The 26,916-nt window shown below is 41.5% G+C and overlaps 1 protein-coding gene across 2 annotated transcripts in view; it reads right to left on the bottom strand.

Moving 5' to 3' along the window:
• The window catches only part of EIF3M (eukaryotic translation initiation factor 3 subunit M), a 133,121-nt gene that overhangs the window by 15,406 nt on the left and 90,799 nt on the right, over window positions 1–26,916 (bottom strand). Inside the window, exons 6-9 of one of the 2 annotated variants that reach the window (XM_069223511.1) lie at window positions 25,059–25,082; window positions 24,890–24,973; window positions 24,326–24,425; window positions 6,915–6,996 (exon numbers count right to left, since the gene is read on the bottom strand). In XM_069223511.1, coding sequence (XP_069079612.1) covers window positions 6,915–6,996; window positions 24,326–24,425; window positions 24,890–24,973; window positions 25,059–25,082 — 290 coding nt within the window. The remainder of the gene's footprint in view (window positions 1–6,914; window positions 6,997–24,325; window positions 24,426–24,889; window positions 24,974–25,058; window positions 25,083–26,916) is intronic. The other variant, XM_069223512.1, reaches the window with a different exon arrangement.

The raw sequence follows: 26,916 nt of genomic DNA, 5'->3' as shown, positions 1-26,916 counted from the left end.
CGCCGAAGCCGGCAACCTCTACGCACTAGTTGTGCTGGCCTGGACTTCCGCCCTCGCGAATGGTGGGGGCGGAAGTCCGAAAGGAGTGGAAACGCTGCGGCTGCGTTTCGCTTATACATGGCGGCAGTATTGCAATGATGATGTAATATTTCAGGAGCCATGAGACCTATATACTTTTTGGTGTCAAAACATAGATTTTGGGGGTCAAGTAGTCTTATATGGACAAACAAGTCCCCAGAGCAACCCTTCTACCATTTTCCAAAATGGCATCTATAATAGAGGAATTGAAGACATATATAGATCTAAAAACAAATAATAATAGTTTTTAATCCTTTTATGTATACAATCAATCAAAAATTTTTATAGAGCGCGCTACTCACGCGTGAGGGTCTCAAGGCGTGGGGGCGGGGGATCAAGGGGGGGCAGGGAGGGTCACTGTACGAACAACCATGTCTTGAGGTTCTTTCTGAAGAGCAGGAGGTCTTTGGTTTTGCGAAGGTTGGTGGGAAGGGAGTTCCAGGTTTTGGGGGCGAGGTAGGAGAAGGACCTGCCTCCTGTGGTGGTGCGTTGGATGCGGGGGACTGTGACTAGGGCGAGGTCAGCTGATCTGAGGTTGCGTGTGGAAGTTCACTCTTTCGTTGAGGTAGGTTGGGCCGGTGTTGTGGAAGGATTTGTGAGCGTGGATGAGGATCTTCAATGTGATTCTCTTGTCTATGGGTAGCCAGTGAAGGGATTTGAGGTGTGGTGAGATTCGTTCGTGGCAGGGGAGGGGTGCAGCTGTGTTCTGGATTCTCTGGAGTTTGCGTTTGAGTGTGGTGCCGGCGTAGAGGGCGTTACCGTAGTCTAGTCTGCTGCTGATGAGTGCATGGGTAACTGTCTTCCTGGTTTCTGGGGGAATCCATTTGAAGGATTTTTTTTTTTTTTTTTTTTTTTTTAAGAGTGCGGAGTGTGTGGAAGCAGGAAGAGGTTAGGGCATTGATTTGCAGTGTCATGGAGAGGGAGGGGTCCAGGATGATGCCGAGGTTGCGTACATGGTTAGCGGGGGTTGTGCGGGGCCTAGGGCGGTGGGCCACCAGGAGTCGTCCCATGTGGTTTTATTGGGGCCGAAGATGATGATCTCAGTTTTGTTGGAGTTAAGCTTGAGGTGGTTAGTAGTCATCCAGTTGGCGGTGTCGAGGAGAGCAGCGTGTAGGTCGGTTTTGGCGGTGGTGGGGTTGCGGGTGAGGGAGAGGATGAGTTGGGTATCATCTGCATAGGAGAGGATAGTGATTCTGTGTGCTCGGAGGATGTTGGCTAGGGGGATCATGTAGATGTTGAAGAGTGTGGGGCTGAGGGAGGACCCTTGGGGGACTCCGTAGATGATCTTGGTAGTGGTGGAGTGGAAAGGTGGACTCTCTGGGTCCGGTCGGTGAGGAAGGAGGTGAGCCAGTCTAAGGCTTTGTGGCAAATTCCTATGTTGTGGAGGCGTGTGCGGTGGCAGACGGTGTCAAAGGCTGCGGAGAGGTTTAGGAGGATGAGTGCGACGGTCTCGCCTTTGGTCCTGATGTAGTCAGTGCATGCGATGAGGGCGGTTTCCGTGTTGTGGTTCCTGCGGAACCCGGATTGTGAGGGTTCAAGAGTGTTGTTTGCTTCGAGGAAGTGGGATAGGCGGGCGTTGACTAGTTTCTCGGCAACCTTGGCGGGGAAAGGGAGGAGGGAGATGGGGCGATAGTTGGAGAGGATTACGATTACGATCTGAATATGGAAAAAAAAATAATGTTTATCACTCCTGTTTTAGAAACATGTTAATAGTTCATTTTATTTGTTTTGGCAATCACTTGTGGTACATTTTCCAGAATATTGAACATTTGAGAAGAGCTATCGACAGTAAGTGCAAGTACATGCAAGTGTAATTTTTGTGGATAGAGGCTTTAGAAATTTCGAAAGTTTTAGCACCCCATCAATATCTTTACAAGCAAATTCACATGGATTTTCCCTACATATGCAGAATCCAAAACATTTACACATCTTATGATCAACTAGAACGCTCTTTAATTGTCCATGCACAGAATATGACATCAGTGGAGGATCACTTAGCGGGACTAATCTCTTGAACTCACTGTAACGAAGAACGTCAAATGTGACACAGAACTCGTTTTCCACACATGCACAAGGTATCTTTCAGTGTCTTCAAAGTCACATTCTTCTTCTGTCTCAGCAAATCCTTTTAGAAACATCACAGGTTCAGCAGTTAAAGCTCCAAGCTTCGTTCCAATTTTGCTCATAGTGTCATCATCCTTAAGAGTATCTGCCTTGATAAGAACATTGGGCCTCTATGGGTCAGGTTTCTTGTACAGAATAAGAAGCGGGATTAAGGGCCTGATTACAACTTTGGAGGACGGTGTTAATCCGTCCCAAATGTGACGGCTATACCACCTACCGTATTACAAGTCCATTATATCCTATGGAACTCGTAATACGGTAGGTGGTATATCCATCACATTTGGGACGGATTAACACCGTCCTCCAAAGTTGTAATCAGGCCCTAAGTGTCTTTTCTAAGTAGCACAATAACAACATCTGACTCGATTGGAACCATTTCGGCAGCTTACTCAACATGTGGCACAACACGAAGGTCAGCTTCCTTCAATTTGCTGTTAAGTTCTTGAACAATATGGCCCATAACTTTTGAATCTCTCTGGAGGCACCAACTCCTCATTGACAATCATTCCACTAGGAATAATTGGAAATTCAGTGTTCACTGAAGCATGAGCAATGTTCTGGCGAGATAACATATCTAAGTTCATCTTGTTCGATGTTGATAACCAGAATTTATGAAGTTGAACAGGTATAGGTGTCAGATTTGTGATGCAGGCAAGGTCAATTGTTCCACTTTTAAGGTGCACACTGACCTTGATATCTGCAAAACAGTCTGAACGTTGTCTCCGAAGTTTTGCCCGGATCAAATCTTGACCATTCGCAATTGTGACCTAGTCCACAACAGCCATTTTCAATGACAACACCTTTTCGCAGTGAAAGTTTTCAGGTTAAACTTTTTTTCAAGCTCTTGTATGAGTTTATGCGTCACTGGTTTGATTGCAGAATCTCCATCAAACAATGCATTTGGTGGAAGAAGATCATGCGACAATGTCCTTGATAAATTCACCCCTTTCTTTAGCTACATCTATCTCTCAATGTGCTTACGAAAACATTGAAGTTTAGCTTTAGTGATTATGTCAAACAGCTTTTTCTCTTTCAATACGAATCTCTCCTGCTTCAGTTCTGCATATAGTTTCGAACCATGTTCCAGAACATCTAGTAAATATGTCTTTATATTGTTATCCACATATTGTTTGGTCACAAAGTTGTTCAGTCGCACAGGCTCAGTCATTTCAAAGGGGTTTCCTTCCCGCTGCATGAAATGAAGGCTGTCAACATGTGCATTAAAAAGTTCCCCTCTTTCCCACACGTTCGTGGTGAGGAACAGTTTCATGATGGTCCATTAATTTTGAATTTGTCATCTCTCTGAAAACATTGCAAATAGAAAGGACTTCATGGTAAACTGGCTGCCACTGAGCAACATATTCACTTTTATGCATCTGACCAATAATTCTGTGATCTCTGGATTGTCTGTTCCAGTTTCATATCTGGAGCCACAGCATTAAACCTTCCCTCTCGGTCTTTCACCACAAAATGTCTTTGGATGAATTTTCTGTAGAGGTATGGTTTTTCCACCTCTAGCTTCTTCACTCTTTCCAAATACCAGGACCCATATCTCGGGTAGTTTAAGCAATCAAATTCAAGAAACACAGTAATCAGTGACTCCAAAGTCTTCAAGGGGAGCTCCAAATCACCTTCCTGATCAGCATGTACCAAGTTTTTCACTAGAGCTCTCATGAGTAAAACATTTCCCCAGTATTTGCAAAGTTCTGATTTTTCTTATTATTATTTAACAAACTATGAACGTGGCTTTCAGGTTTTCTGATTTTGAACTGAGTGTAAACAACAGTGCCTGGCTCTGCATCACGTCTTTTCAATGATGTGCACCCTGTGCCTTTATCACTTCTGAGATATATACGCAAAACCTAATTTGTCATTCTTGTTCCAGAAACCATTCTAGTGCAATGTTTCTGTAGCCTCAGATAAGATGAGCATACCTTGTAACAAACAAACATAATGAATTCTGCTCAATACTGAATGGACAGTTTTGCTTCCAAAGATTTCAGCCTCAATAAGTACATTGTCTATGCCATATCCACTGAGATAACTTCCTGCACACGTCAACACAACGTTTGTCATGTGGACATTGGACTAAAACTATCTACATATCAGTTAGTTCTAAGAAGCATATCATTTGAACAAAAAATAGTACATTTCTAGACCATGGATAAAGAACCAACAACATCAACTTCCTAGACACCTGTCCTAAGTTACAGAAACAAATGGCTATTTTCCAGGCATAGCTTTTAAGGTTCTATTACTAATAACTCAAAAGCCGCCCAATTGAGATTTAATTAAAAATAATACTTAAAAAAAAAAAAGAACAGAAAAAAAGACTAGGAGAATGGGCAACATTTTACCAATATATATTTTATTACTCTATGGAGACCACACATAGGCATTTACAGAAATAAACCTTATGTGATTTGGAATGGTGAGGATATTTGCAAAAACCTGGTAATTTTTCAGCGTCCTGAAACAAAAAACGTCATTTGCAGGAAATACAATATAGAAGTGAAGAGATTAAACAGGGCATTGCAGCAATTGATTTTAAGGTACAGATGAAAAATACATGTATTCTGCAAAAGGGCTCACTTGCTACCTTAAGGATTTTACTTACTGTGAAAACTGATGCATGGGCTATTGTATTACCAGGACTATCAAGCTCATCAACGATGTTAAGGCATTTTAAAACCAGCTTCTCAAACTGGACCAGTTTGTGTGTGGTGACTGAAAAGGGTACAGTCGGTGGCTGTTTGAAATCTGTCTGACTCATGTCAAGGGTAAGAGCTCAGCACACTGAAAGCTTTGTCATCAGTTAAGAGAAATTGGCTAGAAATATGTAGTCAGGAAACTGGATCTTTAACCACTAATTTAAATGTTCTTCTTCCATAAATAACTAGGTCTGATGTCAATATACAAAAAGGTGAATTACAATTTGCTGTTTATGTTCATTCGTGGAGGTTTGGCACATATGTACAGATAACCTCACAATTCAGGAAATGGGAGGCAATTACCTGGAATATTGTTGAATACCTATTCGCACATATGCATAAAGTCAAAACTTTAACTAGAAATCACTGGAATATTAGAAAGGCCAAAAGCTTCCTCAGTAGAAAAACATTCGGAACAGCAGGTCCACAAACTAGGAGCTTGGGGACCTTAAACCTCTAACAGCAGGATATATCCACCAGATATTGCAAACACTCCTGTAACTACTGCAGGTTATGAAGCTGAACACCAATCCAAGACTGTCTTAACTGAGAGCATTTTGGGCTATTACTGCAATTTCAAAATAGATGCTACATGCTAGGCACCGTCTCCATGTTGCTGCATGTCCTTTGAAGCATTGCCATCCTAGCCCTGTTGAGAGAGTTTGGATTCAGCCCTGGTAAGTCACAGATTTTAGTGAGTTGTCATGATTAACATCTCTGTGGAGCACATACCCAAGAAAGATGCTTAGAGAAAGATTGTAGCCCCAGGCCTCAGTTGCTCATTTTGTGGCAGCTGAACACTTTGGGATTACGGATCGTCTATGGCTTCAGTACTATCAATTAACTGACAGTTGTGGATTCTGGCCAAGAGAAAAGTGACATTAACAGGAACACATTGGTCTTTATGTAACAGTATTAATTACAGAGTCAAAAGTGGGTTGGAGTTACACTAGCTTTTCTGAAGACTTGCTGGAGAAATAAATACCACTTTTAGGGAACTAAAAACAAAGTTTCTTATCCTTGATACCATCTATTTGTTATTTAACTTCTTCAACTATTCAAATGCGATCCCACATTCTTTTATCATCCCAAACAAGAATATTCAATTAAGTAGTGTTGGCCTAACCACCTGATGAATCTTTCTCAAACTGGAGGCACAGAAGTGGAAGCAAGAGAAAGATTCCTCAGTTATTTGGTAGACAGGCATTCCCACTACCAACTGTTTGGAAAGCTTCCTGCCCATTTGCAGAATCAAAAACACCTCCACAAAGTTGTTAAATCGAAAGCAGCTCTGCACCATGTACTTGCATGGCACGTCATCCATCCCACACCTGGATATGCACCCTTTCCAGCTGGACAATTTATAGTCAGAAACCATGTTTTTTTTGCAATTGTAAAGATAGCTAGTGCATGTGTGGTCAGAACAGGAGGTTGCTTCATTTAAGGGTGACAGCGCATCAGATCAAGCACCTTCTATTCTGTAATTTCGATATGAATATCACAATCCTGAACTGAACATGAAACTGCTAATTATGCGAAATGAAAACATCTCTGGAAGCTAACCATTTAAAAAGTAGTGCTTTGTCCGTGTAAGCTCTAGCAGTTGGAACTCAAGTTAAGTAGCCTGTGACAGCTAATACTTCTTGTCCAGCACTGATGTCACGAGGCAGTTTATTTGTTGACATGTGTGATCACTATGTTCCCTTTCAAACCTAAGAAGACTTCACAGTGAAGTCTCTTTAGTCCCACCTCTCACAAGCTTTTGAGTTTTCTGATAACATTTCAGTCTTTGGCCTGTGACACTTTTTTCATTTACTCACATTGACCACTGGGTCACAGTTATTTTTATTTAATAAAACAATTTGTTCAACCTCAACTACATAGGGGAGTGATCTAAAAGTACAAAAGGCAAGTGATTTATATGTGTGGATTGAACAATCCTTTTCTACTGATCCAGCAATGACACAGGTTAACACACAACTGTTTTTCAACATAGCTTACCAAGGGAGTCGATGAAGTCTTTGTTATTCTGGTAAAACCTGAGATATGACGACAACTTAGCGCTCACAAAGATTGTCAAAAGCTGTGAAAATGACAAAAAATAATATTAAGCAGTAGATCGCTGTTTCTTTTGCCGGCGCAGGCCATTCTGTAAAATATTGCAAATAATGCCCAAAATGCAACATACTAAAATTACATTTACAAAAATGAGTATAAGTACAATGGGAGTAAGATGGGTAACCCTACAAAATTAACTGAAAGCATGTGGTTAAGAAAGCAATAATTTCTAAAGTAAAAACTTTTCAGTGGCAGCCAGAAATCAAAACTTGTTCTCAGTATCTTCAGGAAAAATAAAGTCGTTCTTCAGTAACTATCCTACTTAAAAAGCCGGATACCACATCCCAATTAGTTTACAATTAATTGCGGTCAGGGCCACTGGTGTTATACAAGGGAGGACCAAGTTATGCAGCACGTTTACTAAATTATGGAGCAAGAAAATGCAAATTGTGCCAAGTATCAGTTCATTATTTTATCATTTTTTCACACTTTTACAGTCTGGACAAAGGTTATTAGTACTTGTTTACACTCAAACACAGGAATATGCAATTGAATGGTACACAAGTAAACGTTTGCGAAGTGCCTTCTGCTGCACAGCAACATGCATCGCAGCATTTTTTAGTAACTTTTGATTCGTTTGAGCTAGAAACAATTTATGCAACATATGATGAATTATGTTGTAAATCCAAATTTGTGTGAAAACGCTGCAGCCGCACAATCACAATTTCAGTAGCCCTGATTACAGTCCATGTCAGAAGCTAGCACCAGAACTAGGCTGTGTGCTGGCTGCATCCTATCTATAGCCCTGACTTATCATACGAATGAAGTTTGCCAATCTTGAATGATAATAAGCCAACTCAGATTAAGATAGATCCCTAAATTGCTTTTTTATGTGGAACTGCATTTTTTATGCCCAATTACTTGCTTACTGCATATACCAAGGGCTGTTCAATTCAGAAGCAGGCTGACCAGATCCCAGTAAGAGGTTCCTAATATCCACGTACAATACATTTGCATACAACAAATCTATATAAAAATTCATATACTGTGAGAAAAGGCCCCTTTTTACCTCTGCCACAGATTAAGAGGTGCTAAGGAGAACACCCTCAACTAAAGACTATGGATCAAATTCTCAAAAAACTCAGGTCAGTGCCCAAAACAGGTTTACTTACGATCTTCCTTAGACAGTCTGCAAATTATGAGTTATGGGACCTACCAACGTCCTATCAAGTCTTCAAGAGACAATAATAGAGTGTACGCATTATTTCTTTCTGAAGACAAAAACACGTTTTCAAGTCAAGCACTCTCCTGGTTCATTATTCACTCCTACAATTTCCTGGTGTAACAGCCTTATATGAGTTCGTGCTGGTTCTCCAATGCAAAAAAAAAAAAAAAAAAACACGTTTTGGCTCCACGCCTAGGAGAAGTTACAACTCTAGACCTCTGCTCAAAATGGGTTATAACAGCAAATGGCAACCTCTGCAGAGGCTGCATCCAAGCTCCTAACACCATCGTGCACATAATCTTCATTTGCACAGCATTCCAGGACGTGCGCCGGGGACTTACTGTGCTGATGTTTCAAAACCTTGGGATTACGAACATGCCGACAAGAAGCAAAAACAACATGTTTCGATGGGGCAAACACAAGCCTAAGTGCCCAGATAACATTTTTGACCTGCGGCGTAAAAAATACCTAGCTGCAAAAATTAAAAACCAAGACACAGAAGTCAATTTATCTAGAGGAACACATCAGTGCCAAACTGTTTGCTCTTCGGACAAACTTTACAAGTAATTACGTATTTTATGCACAACGCGCCTTAGGGTGCACAAGACATTGAGAAAGCAGACTCCTCTGAATGATTCAAATAGGCATATAAAAAATAAATGAAAAAGTAATTAAGTGGTCACCTCAATTTTTGCTGAATATTATTGCTGGTGTTTAGACTCTACACACTAGGGCACTACTGTCAAGTGCTCAGTACATGTGCTCTGACCACTAAACCATGTAGAGATTTACTAATACCCGATTGTGTTTTAAAACTTTCTTGGAAGGGCTTAGTATATAGTACAGAAAATATGCATACGTCAAAAAGTTTCCTGTGGACTGCAGCACTTATTGCACCGTCCACTAGTGTGACAAATGGAATCATGGCTTCAGGTCTCCCACTGTAGCCTGACTACTCCAGAGTAAAACCTGCAGTGTGACCTGTTAAAATAACACTTTTTAAAGTCAAGGTGCAGTGACAAGTTCCAAAAAGCTATTTTCACTGTGTCCGGTATCGCTGTTTCTATGTTTTAAACCAGAGTGCAGATTAAAATACTAATTCTGCTACATCGGAAAATGGACCGTTTTGATGAGTAAACCACTATTATTAATAGTTATTAAAAATCAAACTTCAGTAATTAAATGGCTAAGTCTGATTTTTTTAATAAATATTAGGGAAAAGTAACTTTTAGAAAGCTACTCTTTACCACTCGGAGCTTTCAGAAGGGTAATTTGTATGAGCTCTCCTGCGACTCCGAGACAGTGCTCAGCATTGATGGAGGTTCCAACGGGTTGTGAAATTCCTCCCAGGAGCATACAATAGGCTGAGCTCAAGGAGCAGACAATACTCCTCTGAGCTCAGAGTAAGCAGGGTAGAGGCTCTGCACCTACTGTTCACACCCTAGTGTGTCATCCTGCACAATAGGTGTGTTTGAAGTGCATGTAAAGGTTTTGCGCCCATCAAAGGGAGCAAACAGGATGGCAAGACAATTTTTGTATATGCCCCCCGAATGGTTGCTGAAGGACCTCCCTTTTGTCCTACCAAACTTCTGTCTCTTGGTTTGTTCTGGGTACGGTGCCTGCTCTAAACTGAATTTTAGTGTTAGTTGTGGGAAAATACTAGGATTACTATAACAAACTACCGACTCTCAGCCCCAGTCTCAAAGCCCAAGTTCAGTACAACTTTATTACTTTGCGATCTTGGATTTACCCTTATCACATTGCCTTTTGGGCCAGTTTACTGTAAAACAGGGATTACTGCAAACATCTGTGATTCAGGACTGGGGAACCTTTTCTCCATTGTTAAAAGAGGAAATATGAGAGTCTTAGGACATCCCCCACTCCAATGTTGGTGAACCCTACAAAGCTGAACCCTTGGTCAGCCTTCCTCACAACACTGCTGACTTGTGAATGGTTACCAGGGAACTGCATATGCTGCATCCACTGTGACCTATGCGAAGGACCTGAGGAAGTTGGATCCCCTTTCCACTTGAATTCCCAGGACAGATAGATCTTCAAGGATCATAAGGCTGATCCCTTGGGTGGCTCAAGGAACATTAAAAAAGCTGAGCAAAACATTCCTGTGAAGAATCTCAGATAACCACTGGCACCTGTACTGGGCTTTGCTGGTGACCCCTGCCAGACACAATGAGTTTATCTAAGTGCTCCCCGTGAGGCCCTGGGGGACTTGGAAGTGTACAATGGTGGTTGTTTGGACACCAAAGGAAGTTTGGGAACTGTGCTCCAGAGCTTCAGAGAGACAGACTGTGAAAAGTATCTGACCCGCAGTTCCACAGCCCTAGACTGACTTTTACATTCATCCCGCAAGGAGAAGAGTTTTCACTCAGATAAACAACAAAACCCTTTTCAGTCTGGGACCTAGACAACTTTACAATCTTTCTAATGTCAAGGCCCTAACAGGACCAATCTACTTGGTGGATCCGACCCATGCTACATTGTGGTCAGCCTCATCTTGAGCCTAGGTCCCAGTCTACCATGACCATTCACTACCATTGACATTTTCTGGCACTATTTAACTTAAAAATTCATACCTCCAGTTTCGTTACTGGATTTGTCTCATTTTGCTTATTTTTTTCTCTATTTTTTATAAATTGAAGTGGAATTCTTATTGTATTGTGAATTAGACATTTGAACTGTTATGGTACTTCTAAATGCTTCACACATTTTCTTAGGCTTAGCCTGTCTGCTCTGTGCAACAGCTACCAGGGGTAGAGCTCAGGTTTGAATTATTGAAACCTTGTTCTAGACCTAACAGGGTAAAGACTATTACTTGTGGTGGACACCAATCCACCCAAATTAATAAACTACTCTGTCCTACAAACAGTCATCAGTTGCCCAGAAAATCAAGAATGGATCTGGCTTTACATTTTAGTTCCCTGAAACATATGAACTATCGCCCAAACAGATAACAGAAATATCACACATTATATATACTTTGATATTGCCCCCAGCAAATATAAAATGTTCTTTTCAAAGACACTAGCTCAACTTACAGACAAAATCTAATGTTTGTTAAGTGGTATTCTGCCAAGATAGAACATTTGTACTTTATGGGATATAATAAAAGGGCATGGAATATTGCTCACTAATCTGGCCACACCCTTCTTTAGAATTGGTGTATAATGCGATCAAAGACTACAATGCAGCTATTGCCTGGTCAGTGGGTGTACTTCCAATGTTGCAGAATGCTTTTAGGAACCTGAGTGAACTTGGCTGTCCTATGCTTAAATGTTTTTTTGGGCAAGAACGAAGCATGTAATCACCTCTTTGATACAACACAATTCTACATTCTAGTTTTGTTTTGTGCAATATGGATGTGCAAACATATTAATTGGATCTAACTCAATATCACAAATTTAAAAAGATCATGAGCCTGACTACCTCAGGTTGGGTGAGTGAATCTCCATGTGGGAGACTAAGCGTAACAGGGAAAAGCTATTTCTACGACATTTAGATTACTTTGACAGAAATAAAATAGATTCTGTATGAGACCAAGTATAATATAAATGACATCTCCCGCCAAGCAAAAGCAAACATAGCTTCGCTTTAAGCAAGCAGGAGCTGTCAAACTGCTCACGCTTTGTGAAAGCGGAGTTTTCATGTCGTTCCCTGCACCCAAATATGCGTACAGGGAAAGACATGAAAACATTGCTCCTACAAGCATGGAGCTGCTATTTAAAGCAGTCTCCTGCAGGACGCGGGAGCTGGATAGAACCGCGGGGCCTTGAGACTCCCCCTGCGGTCCTGTCACTTTGTCTCTCTCCCTTTCATTCCATAATTGTATGTAAGAGAGAGAGAGAGAGAGAGAGAGATTGTTATTACAATGGTCTCTCCATTCAATAACTTCAAAGCATTACACTAGCATGATGTTTGGTTGGAATATTATACTTACCTTTTGATGCAGAGTAGAACAGAGTCACCTCTAGCTTACTGGTAACATTCTTGGCCTGTCAGTAGGCTTAAGGTTCAAATCCTGATCTCATGGCAGTGTGTCTGTTTATTTACTTGTGTTCTGAATGTTAAATCATCCCCATGACGGAACATTTACATCTGTTTCCCCATCATCTTTGGTTGAAAGTCATAGAGATGTCTGGACACTGCATAGTAAGTAATCACCCATGGCCCAGTGGCTATTGTCTCAGACCCTCACACCGAAGGTTGAGGGTTCCAGTCTAGGTGTGTCAATTGTCATTTCTCAGCTTTAAATTATTTTCAAAGTAAAAAAATGTAAGGTAGATACAGAAAGGTGATCTCATGTTTTTTACGTGTCAAATACGTTTTTGTTTCTATTTGTCAGAACATTTCTCATTGTTAAGTGGCGTGGAGTTAGGTTGTTATAGGGGAAAGCTGATGTGGTTGAGACTTTTTTCGAAGCCTCAAAGTAATTAGTAAACAAAAAAATAATTTTCCTATGGAAAAATGGTCCTAACTTTAACTACCCAGTAGCAACTTCATGGAGAAGGAAAATGTTACTTACCCAGTAGACATCTGTTCATGGCATGTAGTGCTGTAGATTCACATGCTTTGCATATGTCCACCATCTAGTGTTGGGTCTGGAGTGTTGCAAGTTGTTTTTGTTCGAAGAATCTTTTTGAGTTACGAGATAGAGGGACTCCTCCTCTCAGTGATACTGCGCTTGGGCATTGAGCCCTTTGTTAAATTGTTTTCCTTTGTTAGATCGTTTTCCCGCAGGTGGGTGATGCAAGGAGTGTATAGAGTAAAGAGAAAGAGATGACCATGCAGTGTATTTACATATGTACAATATGTATATGACAATGCAACTAAAACGGCTAGAGGCGTACAGGGAGGACGAATGTGAATCTACAGCACTACATGCCACGAACAGATGTCTACTGGGTAAGTAACATTTTCCGTTCTATGGCACGTGTGGCTGTAGATACACATGCTTTGCACAGACTGTAAAGCAGTCCCTCCAAATAGGGGGTGGCTAGCCTGCAGGAGTTGGAGTTGCTTGAAAGAGTGTTCGGAGCACTGCTTGGCCAACATTGGCTTGTTGTCGTGCTAAAACATCTACACAATAGTGTTTAGTAAAAGTATGTGGCGTAGAGCAAGTAGTAGCTTTATATATATCTGCTATTGGGATGTTACCTAGAAAAGCCATAGAAGCACCCTTTTTCCTAGTGGAGTGGGCTCAGGGGGTAGCAGGTAACTGTTGTTTGGCTTTAGCATAGCAAGTTTGAATACATTTGATTATGCATCTGGCTATGCCATTTATTGTTATTGGGTTGCCTTTATGAGGCATTGAAAATGCTAAAAAAAGTGGTTTAGATTTCTTAAACTGTTTGGTTCAGTCACTATAACACATGAGAGAGCCCTTTTAATATCCAGTGTGTGAAGAGCTCTTTCTGCAACTGAGTCTGGTTGTAGGAAAAAGACTGGTAATTTAATTATGCATTGGCTCAAAAGGTGGACCCATGAGTCTAGTAAGAACAACATTAAGGTTCCATGATGGGGCTTGAGGTACCCTTGGTGCAATGACTCTTGAGATCTTCCATGAAGGCTTTTAATACCTGGAAGCTGGAATAAAGAGATGTGTTGTCTGTTTTGGAGGTAAGCAGTTACAGCTGCTAAATGAAGACAAATAGACGAGTATGCTAAGTTTGCTTTCTGCAAATGTAGCAAATAAACAATATCTTAGACCGAAGGTTTGAGTGGGTCAATGTGTTTAGGTTGATGGTAGCATACAAACCGTTTCCATTTTGCATCACAACAATGTCTGGTTGTAGGTTTAACGTGCCTCTTTTAGAATGTCCATGCATTTTGGCAGTAGCATTTAGCAACCAAACTCTATGACGTCAAGAGTCATATCACAAGGCAGAGCGTTTTTGGGTCTGGATGCCTGATCTGTCCATGATTTTGAGTGAGAAGGTCCAGCTTGTTGGGGAGCTTTACGCGTGAACTACTGATAGATCCGAAAGTGTTGTGAACCAAGCTTGATGTGCCCATGTGGGAGGTACAAGGATCCTGGTGATCAAGGCTTGCCTCAATTTATGAACTAGAGATGGAGTGAAAGGGAGAGACGGGAAAGCGCAAGCAGTGGTAAAGAGATCTATTTGGGGTGTTCCCCACTTTAGAAAGTACTGTCAAAGGGCTTGTGGATGGAGTTCCCATTTGTGGACATGTTGCTGTATCCTGCTGAAGAGGTCTGAAAATTGGTTGTTCATGTCTGGGAGATACTCTATCACTAAGTGAATGTGGTGGTGAACTGCCCATTTCCATATTTGAATAAGATGGGACAACTGAGACGAACATTCGGTCCCCCAGCCCCGCACGCCTCTCATATTGTCTGTACAGACTAGAACCACTTTGTAGGAGAGTTGTGGAATAAAAGCCTCATTGCTAGGAAAACTGCTTGAAGCTCCAAGTAATTGATTTGTGAAGCTTGTTGAATGGGATCCCATAGACCTTTTATTGTGAGGTTGTTGAGGTGAGCCCCCCAACCTGTCTGTGATGCAACTGTAGTCAGAGTGATCCGAGGCACAGGGTCAACCTTGGAGAGTTTAGTTGGGGTTCCACCATTGCAAAGAGCGGTGACTCTGGGGGTCCAACAACACTAGATCTTGGAGAGGACCCCATGACTGAGACCACTGTGAGACAGACATTACTGTAGTCGATGCATGTGCAGTCTAGCATGAGGTACGATGGGCAATGCAAGACTCCATCATCCCTAATAGCTGCATTATTGTCTTCACTGTGTAAGTGTGGTCTTCCTGTAACTAGAACATTAATGTTTGAAACGTTTGAATTCCAGCTTGGCTTAAATACTCTAACCCTTTCTGCACATTGAGCACTGCTCCTAGATAAGGCTGTATTTGTAGAGGTTGGAGATGGGATTTGAGAAAGTTGACTGTGAATCCCAGAGTGTGAAGGAGATCCATTGCAATCTGTGTGAGACGCTGACAGTGTTGTAAAGTACTGGCTTTGATGAGTCAATTGTTCAAGGAAGGGAAGACGTGAATGTGTTGATGTCTTAGATATGCAACAACTACTGCTAGACATTTTGTGAAGACCCTGGGCATGTTTGTAACCCTGAAAAGTAAAACCTTGAAGTGATGATGTTCCCCAGCAATTATGAATCTGAGATATTTGCAGTGTGCTGGGTGAATGGGAATATGAAATTAGGAGTTCTTTAGATCTAATGCAGTCATAAAGTTGCCTTGCTGTAACAGTGAAATTACATCTTGGAGAGTGACCATATGGCAATGCTCTGAGAGAATGTAGAGATTTAGTGGTCTGAGATCTAGAATTGGCCTGAGTGACCCGTCCTTCTTTGTTACAAGGAAGCAGAGGGAGTATACTCCTGACCCTTGCTGTGAGAAGGGGACTGGTTCTATAGCCCGTTTCAGAAGAAGGGATTGTACCTCTTCTTTGAGAAGAGCAAGATGTTCCTGTAAGAATTTGTGAGTGCGAGGGGGATATTAGGTGAAGAGGACGTGAGCTCCAGACATCAACCATGTTGGATAATTGAGATTACCCACTGGTCTGTGGTGGTGTGTGACAATTTTGGGTAGAAACCTTTGAGTCTTCCCTCTACAGGAGAGGTGAGGTGGTGGAGTGTGTAAATAGTCACTGGCGTGCAGTGGAGGCAGATCCTCTGGAGGTGGCTGGCTTTCCTCTGTGCTTGTTGTTTGCACCTCTAAATGAACCTCTATTGTAGAAATGGGAAGCCTGTTTGTTCTGAGAGGTGGAAGGCTCAGTAGAAGATAGTTTGTAGCCTCCCATGAATTGTGGGCGACAAAAAGTACCACGTTGTGTGGTGGTGAGTAATGCCCCCAAAGAATTTGCTGTCTCAGAGTCTAAAGTTTTCTATGGTGTTTGTTCCCTATCGAACGGCATGTTGAGGACTGCCTGCTGTATTTCTGGCTTGAATCCTGAACACCTAAGCCAAGCGTACCTACGTATAATGACACTAGAGTTAATACCGCATGCTGCGGTATCTGCAGCATCAATTGCGCATCTAATAGAATTACTAGAGGTGGTCTGACCCTCTGAAACAATCTCTTGTGCCCTTTTATGACGTTCCTCTGGGAGGTACTGGAGGAGATCCTCAATTTCCGGTTGTCAGTGTCAAAAGTGCCTGGGAATTGGTGATACACCAACGACTGACAGCTTTTGCAGCCACTCTTTCCCCCTCTGCATCTAGTTTTTTTCACTTTCCTTATCGGGGGGTATCTCCTATGGATAGACTATGAGCACATTTTGGTGCTGTAATGATGACTACGGCGTGAGGAGATTTGAGCCAGGGTAGAGGGTCTGCAAGTGCAGCCCTCTATTTCTTATCCACCCTTGGGGTGATAACTCAAGACTTTAAGGGTTCTTTAAAAATATCATTGGCATATCTAAGCATGCCTGGCAACATAGTTAAAAACTATGTGTGGCAGTGAGGGTGTCGAAGAGTAAATCCTCTTCAATAGGGTCAGTGTGCAGCTGGACATTGTGGTATGTGGCTGCCCTTGTCATGACCTGCTGATAGGATGTTGTGTCTTCAGGTGCTGATGGCTGTGCTGGATATAAGTCGTGGTCATTTGGCAGGATGGGATCTGGATCGTATGAATCCCATGGATCTATTTCCTGTGGTATGTCACCCTCTTGGCTATTTTTGTTGACAACACGGAGGGCGGGGCATCAGAAGGTGATTTTCGGATCCGACCATGGCCTGAAGGCAGTGGAGGTACGGTGACCTGCTTCTGGGGCTTTTTTAATGTCTTTGTGTAGGGAGTAGGGGCTGTTCTACTCACAGGTTGTGCAGAGGTGACTGCATGGCTTTTGATGTCGGACTGGGCATCCGTATCTTCAATAGTAAAGGCCTCCCCCTGCCCGAGCTCCTCTTGCGCGTGTTCTTCCTGGAAGATAACCGGGGTGTCTTCCGTTTTGGGCGCATCTCCAACCTACGAGCTCTTCAGTCCTGGAATGTCATTTCAGATACACTAATATTTCTTTTGTCCTCTTGTCAAAGATGTGGATTTTGTAAAGACAAATGAATTAGATTTGTAAAGCATATACATTTAGAATGTGTTTCTCTTCAGCAGCTTTATGCCTGTCAGTTTAGCTCTTTCAGTGCCATAACAGCGTGAGCTTGTTTACCACAACACATGTACATGTGGCCCTATAAGGATGGTAAAGTCCCATGTATGTCTCAGGAGAGAGTGCACCTCTGTCCTATGTTCAACTTCTGTTGTTATCAGTCTGTCTCTCCTGATATTTGAATCGGTGAGCATGGCACTCAGCCACATGCATTAAGGACCTCCGGGCTGAGACCCCAGATTGTGGAGCGGAGGTTAGGAAGGGCACCCAAAATAACATTTAAGGAGTGTCCACTGTCCTCCAACTGGGCTGACAGACTGGCAGTGGATGCACATATACTAATGGAAGGTACAGGCACTTTTGTCCATCACATTCAGTGGAGAGATGCCTCCTAGCTTCTCCTGTTAAAAGTCCGCTAATGTAGCTCAATTAAGTCATCTGTTCCAACAGCGTCGGACAGTTGAGTGAGTCACTGTGCATGTGTGAGAGACAACTGAGCATGCACATATGTACATTTTACCAACTTTGCACAGAATCCATCTTGGGATTCCTTTATGCAAAGAACTACACACAAAATGGACATCTTAGGTGAGGCTGCTTAGGACTAGTTTACGTTGAGAGCATACCCAGCAATTCTTTGAAATATCCCTAATGTGGTACACTGCAGTTAATCTCTGGTAGCTTGTTGGTGGAGGACTGATAGACATGGCATCCTTGGCGTGGTCTCCCCTAACTTTTTGCCTCTGTTTCCCAGGTTGTTGTGTGCTGGACTCCGTTTTTGATACTCTGGGCACTTTACCACTGCTATCCAGTGCTAAAGTGCAAGTGCTCCTATGTAAAATATATGTGTAATTGGCTTTCCAGGATTGGCATATCTGATTTATGAGTAAGTCCCTAGTACAGTGCACTAGAGGTGCCCAGTGACTGTAGATCAAATGCTACTAGTGGACCTGCAGCACAGGTTGTGCTACACACGAGTAGCCCTGTAAACATGGCTCAGACCTGCCACCGCAGTGTCTTTGTGTGCAGTTTTAAACTGTGCGTTCTTCTAACACCTTGCAACCGGATTTTCCACGCATCGTCCCTGGCTGTACAAGTCAACCCGACTCTGCACGGATCTGAGGTGCTCGGTCCAGAAATCGATGTATCGCTTCTCTTGCGAGGGAGAAAAACAACACATCGCTGATCCGACCGGAGAAGGAAACAACGCACGGCCTCACTTGCGAGTAAGGAATCGAATCATCGCTACCCTTTTCTGACACACGCTCGCTTGTGCAGCTTTATTTCTGACACTAACCAGGTACTTTGTGTAACAACAGCATTCTCACTGTTTTCTAAGGATTAAGACTCTTATTCTTTTGAAAATTCATAACCTGACTTGTGTATGTTTGATTTTTGTCATTTTGGTCTTGTGTGATTTAGATAAATATTTACTATTTTTCTAAACCAATGTGGTGTCCCTTTTGTAGTGTTTTCACTGTATTACTGTATGTGTTGGTACAAATCCTTTACCCACAGCTTTTGAAGTTAAGCCTGCCTTCTCGTGCCAAGCTACCAAGACCAAGGGGTTGAGCAAGGGTTAACTTTGTGTGATTTTCCTTTACCCTGACTAGAGTAAGGGTCCTTGCTTGGACAACGGGTAACCTGACTGCCAACCAAAGATCCCATTTCTAACTAGGACATATCATTTTCATTATCTCTCTAGGCTTTGAGCCCTGTAAACGTCCATTCACTTCCCTCATAATTATCCATGTAAGGGGGTTTCAGTAGCTGGAGCTGGAGATGCCTTTTCATTTCTTTTGAAGAGAGTGTCAGTGCATTCTTAGCTCTACTCCATCTTCTTTCTGAAGTGCCATTAAAAAAACGTAGTGGCTGGACCAGTCAGAGTACAGTAACGAAAAAGTTAGAGAACAGCATGGAACCAGCCACAGAGATTAGAACCTGGAAATCAGATCCACATCTGCAAAAATATTTTGAAGAACATACCCTTTCTTCAAAATTATACTGCAAAGAATTGATTGGTTAAATGAACAATACGGAGGAGTTGCTCGAATGAGTGTGCCAGAAACAGGAGTTACACGGGATTGTAACTGAGAAGACCGTTATGTACCAGAGTCAGGATCCAGGGTTGCGGGCTTTGTATTTTAATTGGAGAAAAACCTGACAGGATCCCTGCAAGGAAGCTAGATTTCTGTACTGCACCACCCAGAGGAGTGGCCAGCAAATGGAGTCATGAACCCAGCTGTTTGGTAATTAGGAGCTGTGAAAGATACTCGAGTCCTGAAGCTTGTCCGAGCTGCTGCCTAGATCTGCCTTGAAGGATGAATCCAACCCACTGTGAAGATGAGTGACCTATGTGTACTAGGGCAGGACAACGTTGTCTAGAAGAGGAAACCACAACTTGGCAGGAATGAAAAAGATTAATGCTGTATGTGAACCAGGGTTGGGGCGATCAGCACAACAGATTCTCTTTGGGGAGATTCCCCCCTGGCCATTATTCCCCAATATATGCTGTTGAGTAGCTCCAAAAAGTATGGGGAACTCACCTGATCCACCTTCCTTGTCTGGCTAAGCTTGTAAGTGATTGGTGGGGTTTGTCAGGTAAGTCTGACTAAATCCCTCAAAAACACTTTTAAAGCCACTAATCGATTGTAAGCCCTGTTTTGTGCAAGCTTTTGTGTATCCTGATGTTTTCCAAATGGCCCTGTGGTGGCATCAGGAAGGGAAAAGGGAACAGAGTACAGCAGGTTTTCAGACGTTTGTGGCATTAGGAAATTTCAACCATTGTCAGAGATTTCATAGATCAGAGATTTTTGGTAGCTTTAAAATGCCATAGCCGTTTTTATCAGTGAAACAAATTGAAAATAAAAGCTTTTTAAGTCTTTGATGTTGAAACTACATTAATCCATTTGAGGGTTTTTATTAGTGCTAACTTACACAAGATGTGCCCCTTTGTGATTCACCACCAGGACCAGGATACTGGAGTGCTGGCACCATGAGACAAGTCTAGTCATCCATTGAACTCCTACGTATCCCTGGTCTCACATACCCTCCACCCCTCCACCTTTTGAGGATTATATTTGGTGTGCCAGTATGGACTCTTCACTTGTTTAGAGTAGGAGGGCCTGGGTCCAAGGAAGTGACCTGAAAGCAGCAGAGGAGCAGTGCAAGGCACCAGCAGCGAGTCTCACTGGTTCAGATTGCAGTTACCCTCTCTCCCCACTATCAGCTACTCTGGGGCACGTGTGCACACCAAACACAAGCGGCAAACAAAGAGCAAAAGGTGAAGCACACCAGACTCTTAATCTTCAATTACCACAAACCAATGAGTGAAGTACACCCCCCCCCCCCATAGACATCAGTTACTACAAACCAATGTATGAAGGGCACAAGACATGCAAAATTCAATTTTATAAACAGCATCATTGCAATCGAGCAACCTGGACGTGGTTCTCTTGCGTTACAACTCTCCCTACAGACCTTTTGAGAAAGGCTTATTGTCAAAGTCAAACCCATTTGGCAAAGCAGGCAAGCAGAGATTTAATGATTATGAAGACCACGTGACAACGATAATAGGTAGGGTTGATCAGTAAAAGCCGGTTTTTACATTCCTTTTTGTTTCCCTATGTGTGCTTGTACGTTAATGTGGAGTGTTTAGCTGTGAGCACAATGAAGACAGTTCTGCCTTAAATCATTCTCAAGCCAATGCTTTTACTTTAAGTGTTACTATTGCTCTTTTGAGTCCTGAGCAGTGCTTTAAATGGGCCGGAACTCACCGGTATTAAGTACCGGCACTTCTCAGTTTTCACCCTATGAGTGCAAGTACATATTCTTTGCAAAGGAGAGTACCGGTACTCTGGGGAACAGGACGGCAGAATCAAAGGCCTCAGCGTGACACTCCACAGTTGTGCATCGGTGTTTTTCTAAGCGGGGCTGCTGATGAATTCTCAGCAGCTCATTTTCATTACCAGGGCTCCCTGCAGTTCAGACAGCTTTCACTGTAAGGTGATTCACAATGCGGGGTCCATTGACTCTGCCCAGTTAATCCCATTGTAGATGGGGATGCAGGGTGGCTGCCTGTCCCATGCGAAATGGGACATTAAATCCAAGGTGTGAAATGTTATCTTTTTTTTTAGCAGATCTAAGTCAGAGGTCTTCAAACTGTGGGGCGGGCCCCCCTAGGGGGGGCCTGAAGTGATCCCAGGGGGGGCCCCAGACTGTCCAAAATAAATATTATACAGATAACAGGCCTTTGTTTTAAGCAGAAGCATGTTATTGCAGTTTTAAAAAGGTAACAGTACTTAACTGAAATGTTTAAATAGGTTTAGACATATTTAAACATTGCCATGTTTATAAAATAATTGTGAAAAATTCTGAGGGGGGCCCAATGATTTTTATTTTTCAACTGGGGGGGCACGACATTAAAAAGTTTGGAGACCTCTGATCTAAGTGGTTTGTGCTACAGTAGAGTTTGGAAGGCAAGTAGCAGTGTGAAAAATAGCATTTGAGCTCTGTGTGGACACAGTTTTACAAGGACAAATAATGAAGCTGAATTTATTTTCCTCAGCGCCCCCTAAGAGAGGGAGAGAAATATATGAGAGTGAAATAGGAGAGTGAAAACAGGGAGAGTGAGCAAGAGACATTAGTATAACCGAAAGTGATGGAATTTGTCAACACTTAAGGCCTATAAGACGTTATTTAATCAAGCATTAACTCGGTGAAATATCAGCTAAGCCCACTTCCAGCACCACTCTTATTTTCAGATATTTGTGATGCACTTGTGCCCAAAGTACTCCACACTCGTGCTTTAAATTGGTTCTGATGCAGCATGGTGAATTTCATTCTGGGTCACGTTTGGTCGTTCCAGCACTAGTGTTTTGTTTAAGGATTTTATGCATTATTGCCAGGGCCACTGCAATTATGCGCAGAGTTGACCAAATTATGCAGCAAGAAAAGGCAAATTATGATGCCTAGTAAGGCACATTTTATGATACTGTTACGTTGTCATTTTTACATTTAGTAAAACTGCATGGGAAAAGATTTTGCCTTATTAGTACCAGTTTACTACCCAAATACAGCAATAGGAAACACAAACCTTTGCGAAGGGCCTTCCACTTCAGAGGAACATTTGTCACCATGTTTTTAGTAACGTTTGATCTGTTTAAGGTGGAGACAATTATTTTGGGTCAAATCTGCACATTATGCAGCCCATGATGGTTTAAGTGGCAAATGCGGCAATTCCATTACTATGCAGAAAATGCCTGAGCTGAAGAATCGCATAATTCCAGTGGCCCTGAATATAGCGTTGCAAACCAGTGCCCTGAAATACATGTGCCGGGTGTCTGACTGCTGTTACAAGACTAAAACTGTTTGCCACGGTTTCTGGGCTCTTTCTGGTATATGAACTGTGTGAATGTCAATCTTGTTGATTTGCATGTGCGCATTCAGACCATTTGAGAAGAGAAACAATCTGAAGATAGGGTGGAGGGGAGACACAGGTAAGAGGATTAGGGTTGGAGAAAGAGTGATGTGAAGGTAGTAAAGAAAAAGAAGGAGATATATGTGAAAGTTTATAGAAGAAATAACGAGGGGGCGAAGACAAGAGTATTATTAAGTAGAAGTCAGGAGAAGTCAGACAGGGGGTCACAGAGATATAGTTAGAGAAAGGAGGAGAGAAGGGACTGATGGAAAGGATGAGAGAGCAGAAAGAAAAGTGAGGAAAAAGGAGATGGGAAAAGTTTAGTTTTTTAATTTAAAAATCAGTTAAAATGCATCACTTTAAGGGGGTTCCACTTTTCTGAAGTAACCTAGCACCAAAATTAACTGAAATACTATCTGTCCTCATATAAAGTTACATGATGAAAGGAAGGACAATACAACGATAATTATGTATATTCAATATTTAATATTTAAAAGACGATCTTGGGCCTTTTAAATACAAATAAAATCACACAGGAGTAACTATGACTACAATTTTAACTTTGTCACGAAGTCAGTGGTCTTGCAACAACATAGGATAAATAAATAAATCATCAATGCTTATTTTCTTTAGTCACAACATGGAGTTCCACAACATTTGACTTTGTTCTTCAAATACTTTACATCAATGTACTTAATTATTTCTGAACTTTTAAACCATCAACTACCACGTTAGGTGAATAAACATTGTTTTTTAATTCGGCGGAATTACAAAAGCACTTTAACGGAAGCACCATAACTGAATAAATAGGAACAATATAGATAGGAAAACGAGATCGGTCAACAAGAACGGGATTAGAGTATGTCCTTGTCTACATTTTATTTTTTTAGACTAAGTACCATATCCATTATTGTGGATAAGTGAAAATTCAAATGTAGTTAATGCATCGTAAGTGCAGACGCAATCTGCACGCATTTGAAGTGTGAAAAACATTGCTAAATGCATTCTTTTGCACATGCAAACATAATACAGATAACAGATTCTGTATAATCATTCACAATTGTGCACTGAGAAAGTCTTAATCTTAAGTGTTTAGTCTTAGCCCCGCCCCTAGCTCTGCCCAAACTTCACCTCAAACTCAATCCTCAATTCATGGCTTAATTTGGTGAGTACCTGCAGTTTTTTCCCCCCATTTAAAGCACTGGTTCTGAGTCTCAAGAAAACAACTTCTTCATAAGTAAGTAAAGGAGAGAGAGAGAGAAAGTGTGTGTGTGTGTCTGTCTGTCTGTGTCTGTGTTCATAAGAGGTAGTTAAGACTGTTAAAACTAGCAATCCATTTTGAGATTAGTACTTTTCTGTAAGCAGCTTACACTATGCATTGCTGTCCGGAACAACCAAAGAGCCTCTCAAGGTAGTTGACAGGGGAGCCCAAAATGCATAATTCCAGTTAGCCAAACTGCAGGTCTTTATATGGACACTTTTTCTTGGAAAACCTCTTCGATCAACCTCTTAACATCTCTCCTAACCTACTCCCAAATCACTGAAAATTCAAACACAGGGTGATTATTTTGATAGTTTACTTTAAAACAGTAAATAACTACTTACATCATGAATAAGTTCCCCTTCCAAGAATTTAACGGGTTTTAAGGAAAGCAGGTGATCGAGAAGAAAGGTTTTTGGATCTTTTAATGCTCGCACAATACACCTTCAAAAGTAAGAAAAATAGATTGTTAAAATGTTTAATGCAAAATCAATTACAAATGCAATATTTATGCTTCCAAAAAAGCAGGCACTGCGCATAATATTTAATAAATGTATCAGTAGGTGGATCACTATTGGGAAAGGAGAAAGATTTCAGTTGCTGTTCATACACACCATCCAAAATGATGACAAAAGCATAGTTGATGAAAAAAAAATATGAACGTGGCACGTTTTTAATTTTAAGTAGTGAGCCTCATCTTTTCAAAGCAACCAACAGAGGTATCAGAGACAAGGAGTCATGGACGTTGTGAATAGCCCAGTGAGATTTTGCTAATGCTACTGGCAACTACTGCAATAGGAAAACTGCGCATTTGAACATCACAGCCAAGCCAATTCGTAAATTGAAGAGGACGTAAATTCAGTTTCATGTAATCGTGAGCAGGAGTTAGCCAATTCTTATCACTGTACCTGTGTGCATCAACACGTGCCTGTGAAGCATTGTCTTCTGTGTAACTTCCTAAAAGTTCAACCATGACCTTAGCTGCTGCATCACTAAAATGACAAAATATAACATAGTATGAGAAACAAACATACACGAAACACCACACTGTAATGTAATGTTGAAATTAAATTGTACCTGAGTTTATTTGGATGTTCCGAGCTAACAGAGAAGGGTAAATGAGTTAAATGGCAAATTAGTTAAATGAAGAAATACATTTATTTTGCGGCACAATTCACATTTGTATTGCTGTTTATAGCTTGAGAAATGTTCTCTGGTAAGTTTAGTTCATAATCATCTTTGCCAAAACAGAAATAATATATTGAAAATTAGTTATGCTGTGAACATCTAGATCCGACAACCTGCAATTTAAAAGTGATTTATACATATATAATAAAAAGTATATTGGCGAAACAATCAATAACAGTCTTGGGCTGCTGATAGCATTCAGCAGCAGACCTGTGCTATCATCCCGAGTGCCTTTCTCCTACGTCAAAGGCGTCCATCTACTTGCACGAATGAACCTTTCCTAAGCGCAGAGTGGTGCAGCTGGGTCTAGGGCACGAACAAGGAACCGAAAATGAGAATGCTTTAGGTAGCCAAGTGGTTAGCAACAGGATTCATGATCTTAGGTCTAGGTTTACATGCAGAAACACCACATTATCGTGAGCCGATCACTAACTGGGCATCGGGGGCTGGACAGTAGCATACTGCAGTTTCGTTTTCAAAGATGCATTGGTAGTAGTCCATCTAGTGTCATTTGCAAAACGTGGGTATGCCACAAGTGTGTTACCGATTTTTATTTAGCAAGTCAGACAATCTGATAATGAGTGTATTACAAAATTACGCCTGAATAGTAGGTGGCTGTGTAAACCTCGGGGAGAAATGGGCGCTCCAAGGACAAGGTAAGCTGCATTGAGGGGGCAGAAAGAGAATTCTCTTAAAAGAAGAAAAATTGATCATCTGAAGAGTAAAAGGGTTCCTTACGTAGCATCACTTTACAAGTCATTTTAGTGCCATTTAACATACCAAAAAAAGACTGCAGTAATACTCAGAATAAGTTAATGTCTACAATTGCAGCAAGCTGTAGGGAAGGTTTGTGCACTGGATGTGCGTGAAAGGTAAAACCAAAAGAGTTGTGGACACACAAAACATATATTGGTTATAAGTTTTCCAAACTAAAAGAATGAGCAGAGGTATTTTGCCCCTCCTTAGATTCACCAATGGTAAGCGGGAAAATTCCTTCTTTTTAAGTCCAAAACACTACTGCGAGGTTCCCACGACACACAAGATAGTACCCACTGATGCAGACGAGTTAACAAGGTCAGAAGGTGAAAGGCCATGCTTAGTGTTTGCCTTTCTCCACATGGTTAACTGAGAAATTCTTTATTTTCCAAATGTTACAAGATCTGTTTAGTGACCAACACATTTGGTCAAATGTACTGCACTATAATGCAGCAGAACGTTAGGTTAATTAAAAACAACTGAAAATACGCCCAATAATGGAAATAGGTTTGAGCAGCTCTTAAAACGACCATCCAGACTGAAACTTAAAAACAATTTGTTATCAATTAAGCGTCAGTGAAGTTAAGTCTGATGCGAGTTTTTTTTTTTTTTTAACGTTACAGATACTCAGGACAGAATTTCCATTGAAAGATGCTCTGTAAACGTCTAATATGTTGAATTAAAATTGAAGGGGGGGACACATCTACTGTACTGGGCAAAACATTTTACTCTATTAATTTTTGGCAAGACTACAATTTGCACCTTAAAACAATTAGTTACTGTTTTCCATTAAAACACTCGAGATAGGAAATTCAAGTGTAATTATTCCTTATCTAGATTGGAAGAGAAGAACGAATACTATGTATGGATGATGCTTTACTCACAATTTTTTTTTTGAAAGGGTTACGCTTACCACAAATCATCAAATACACAGTGTCACATCTGGTCTTTGCTCTAAAACCGATCCATATACTCTGTCTTACAAGAAGGG

Source organism: Pleurodeles waltl, chromosome 3_1 (genome assembly GCF_031143425.1).
Source record: "Pleurodeles waltl isolate 20211129_DDA chromosome 3_1, aPleWal1.hap1.20221129, whole genome shotgun sequence".
Classification (NCBI taxonomy): Eukaryota; Metazoa; Chordata; class Amphibia; order Caudata; family Salamandridae; genus Pleurodeles; species Pleurodeles waltl.
This window is presented reverse-complemented; position numbering and strand designations above follow the sequence as displayed.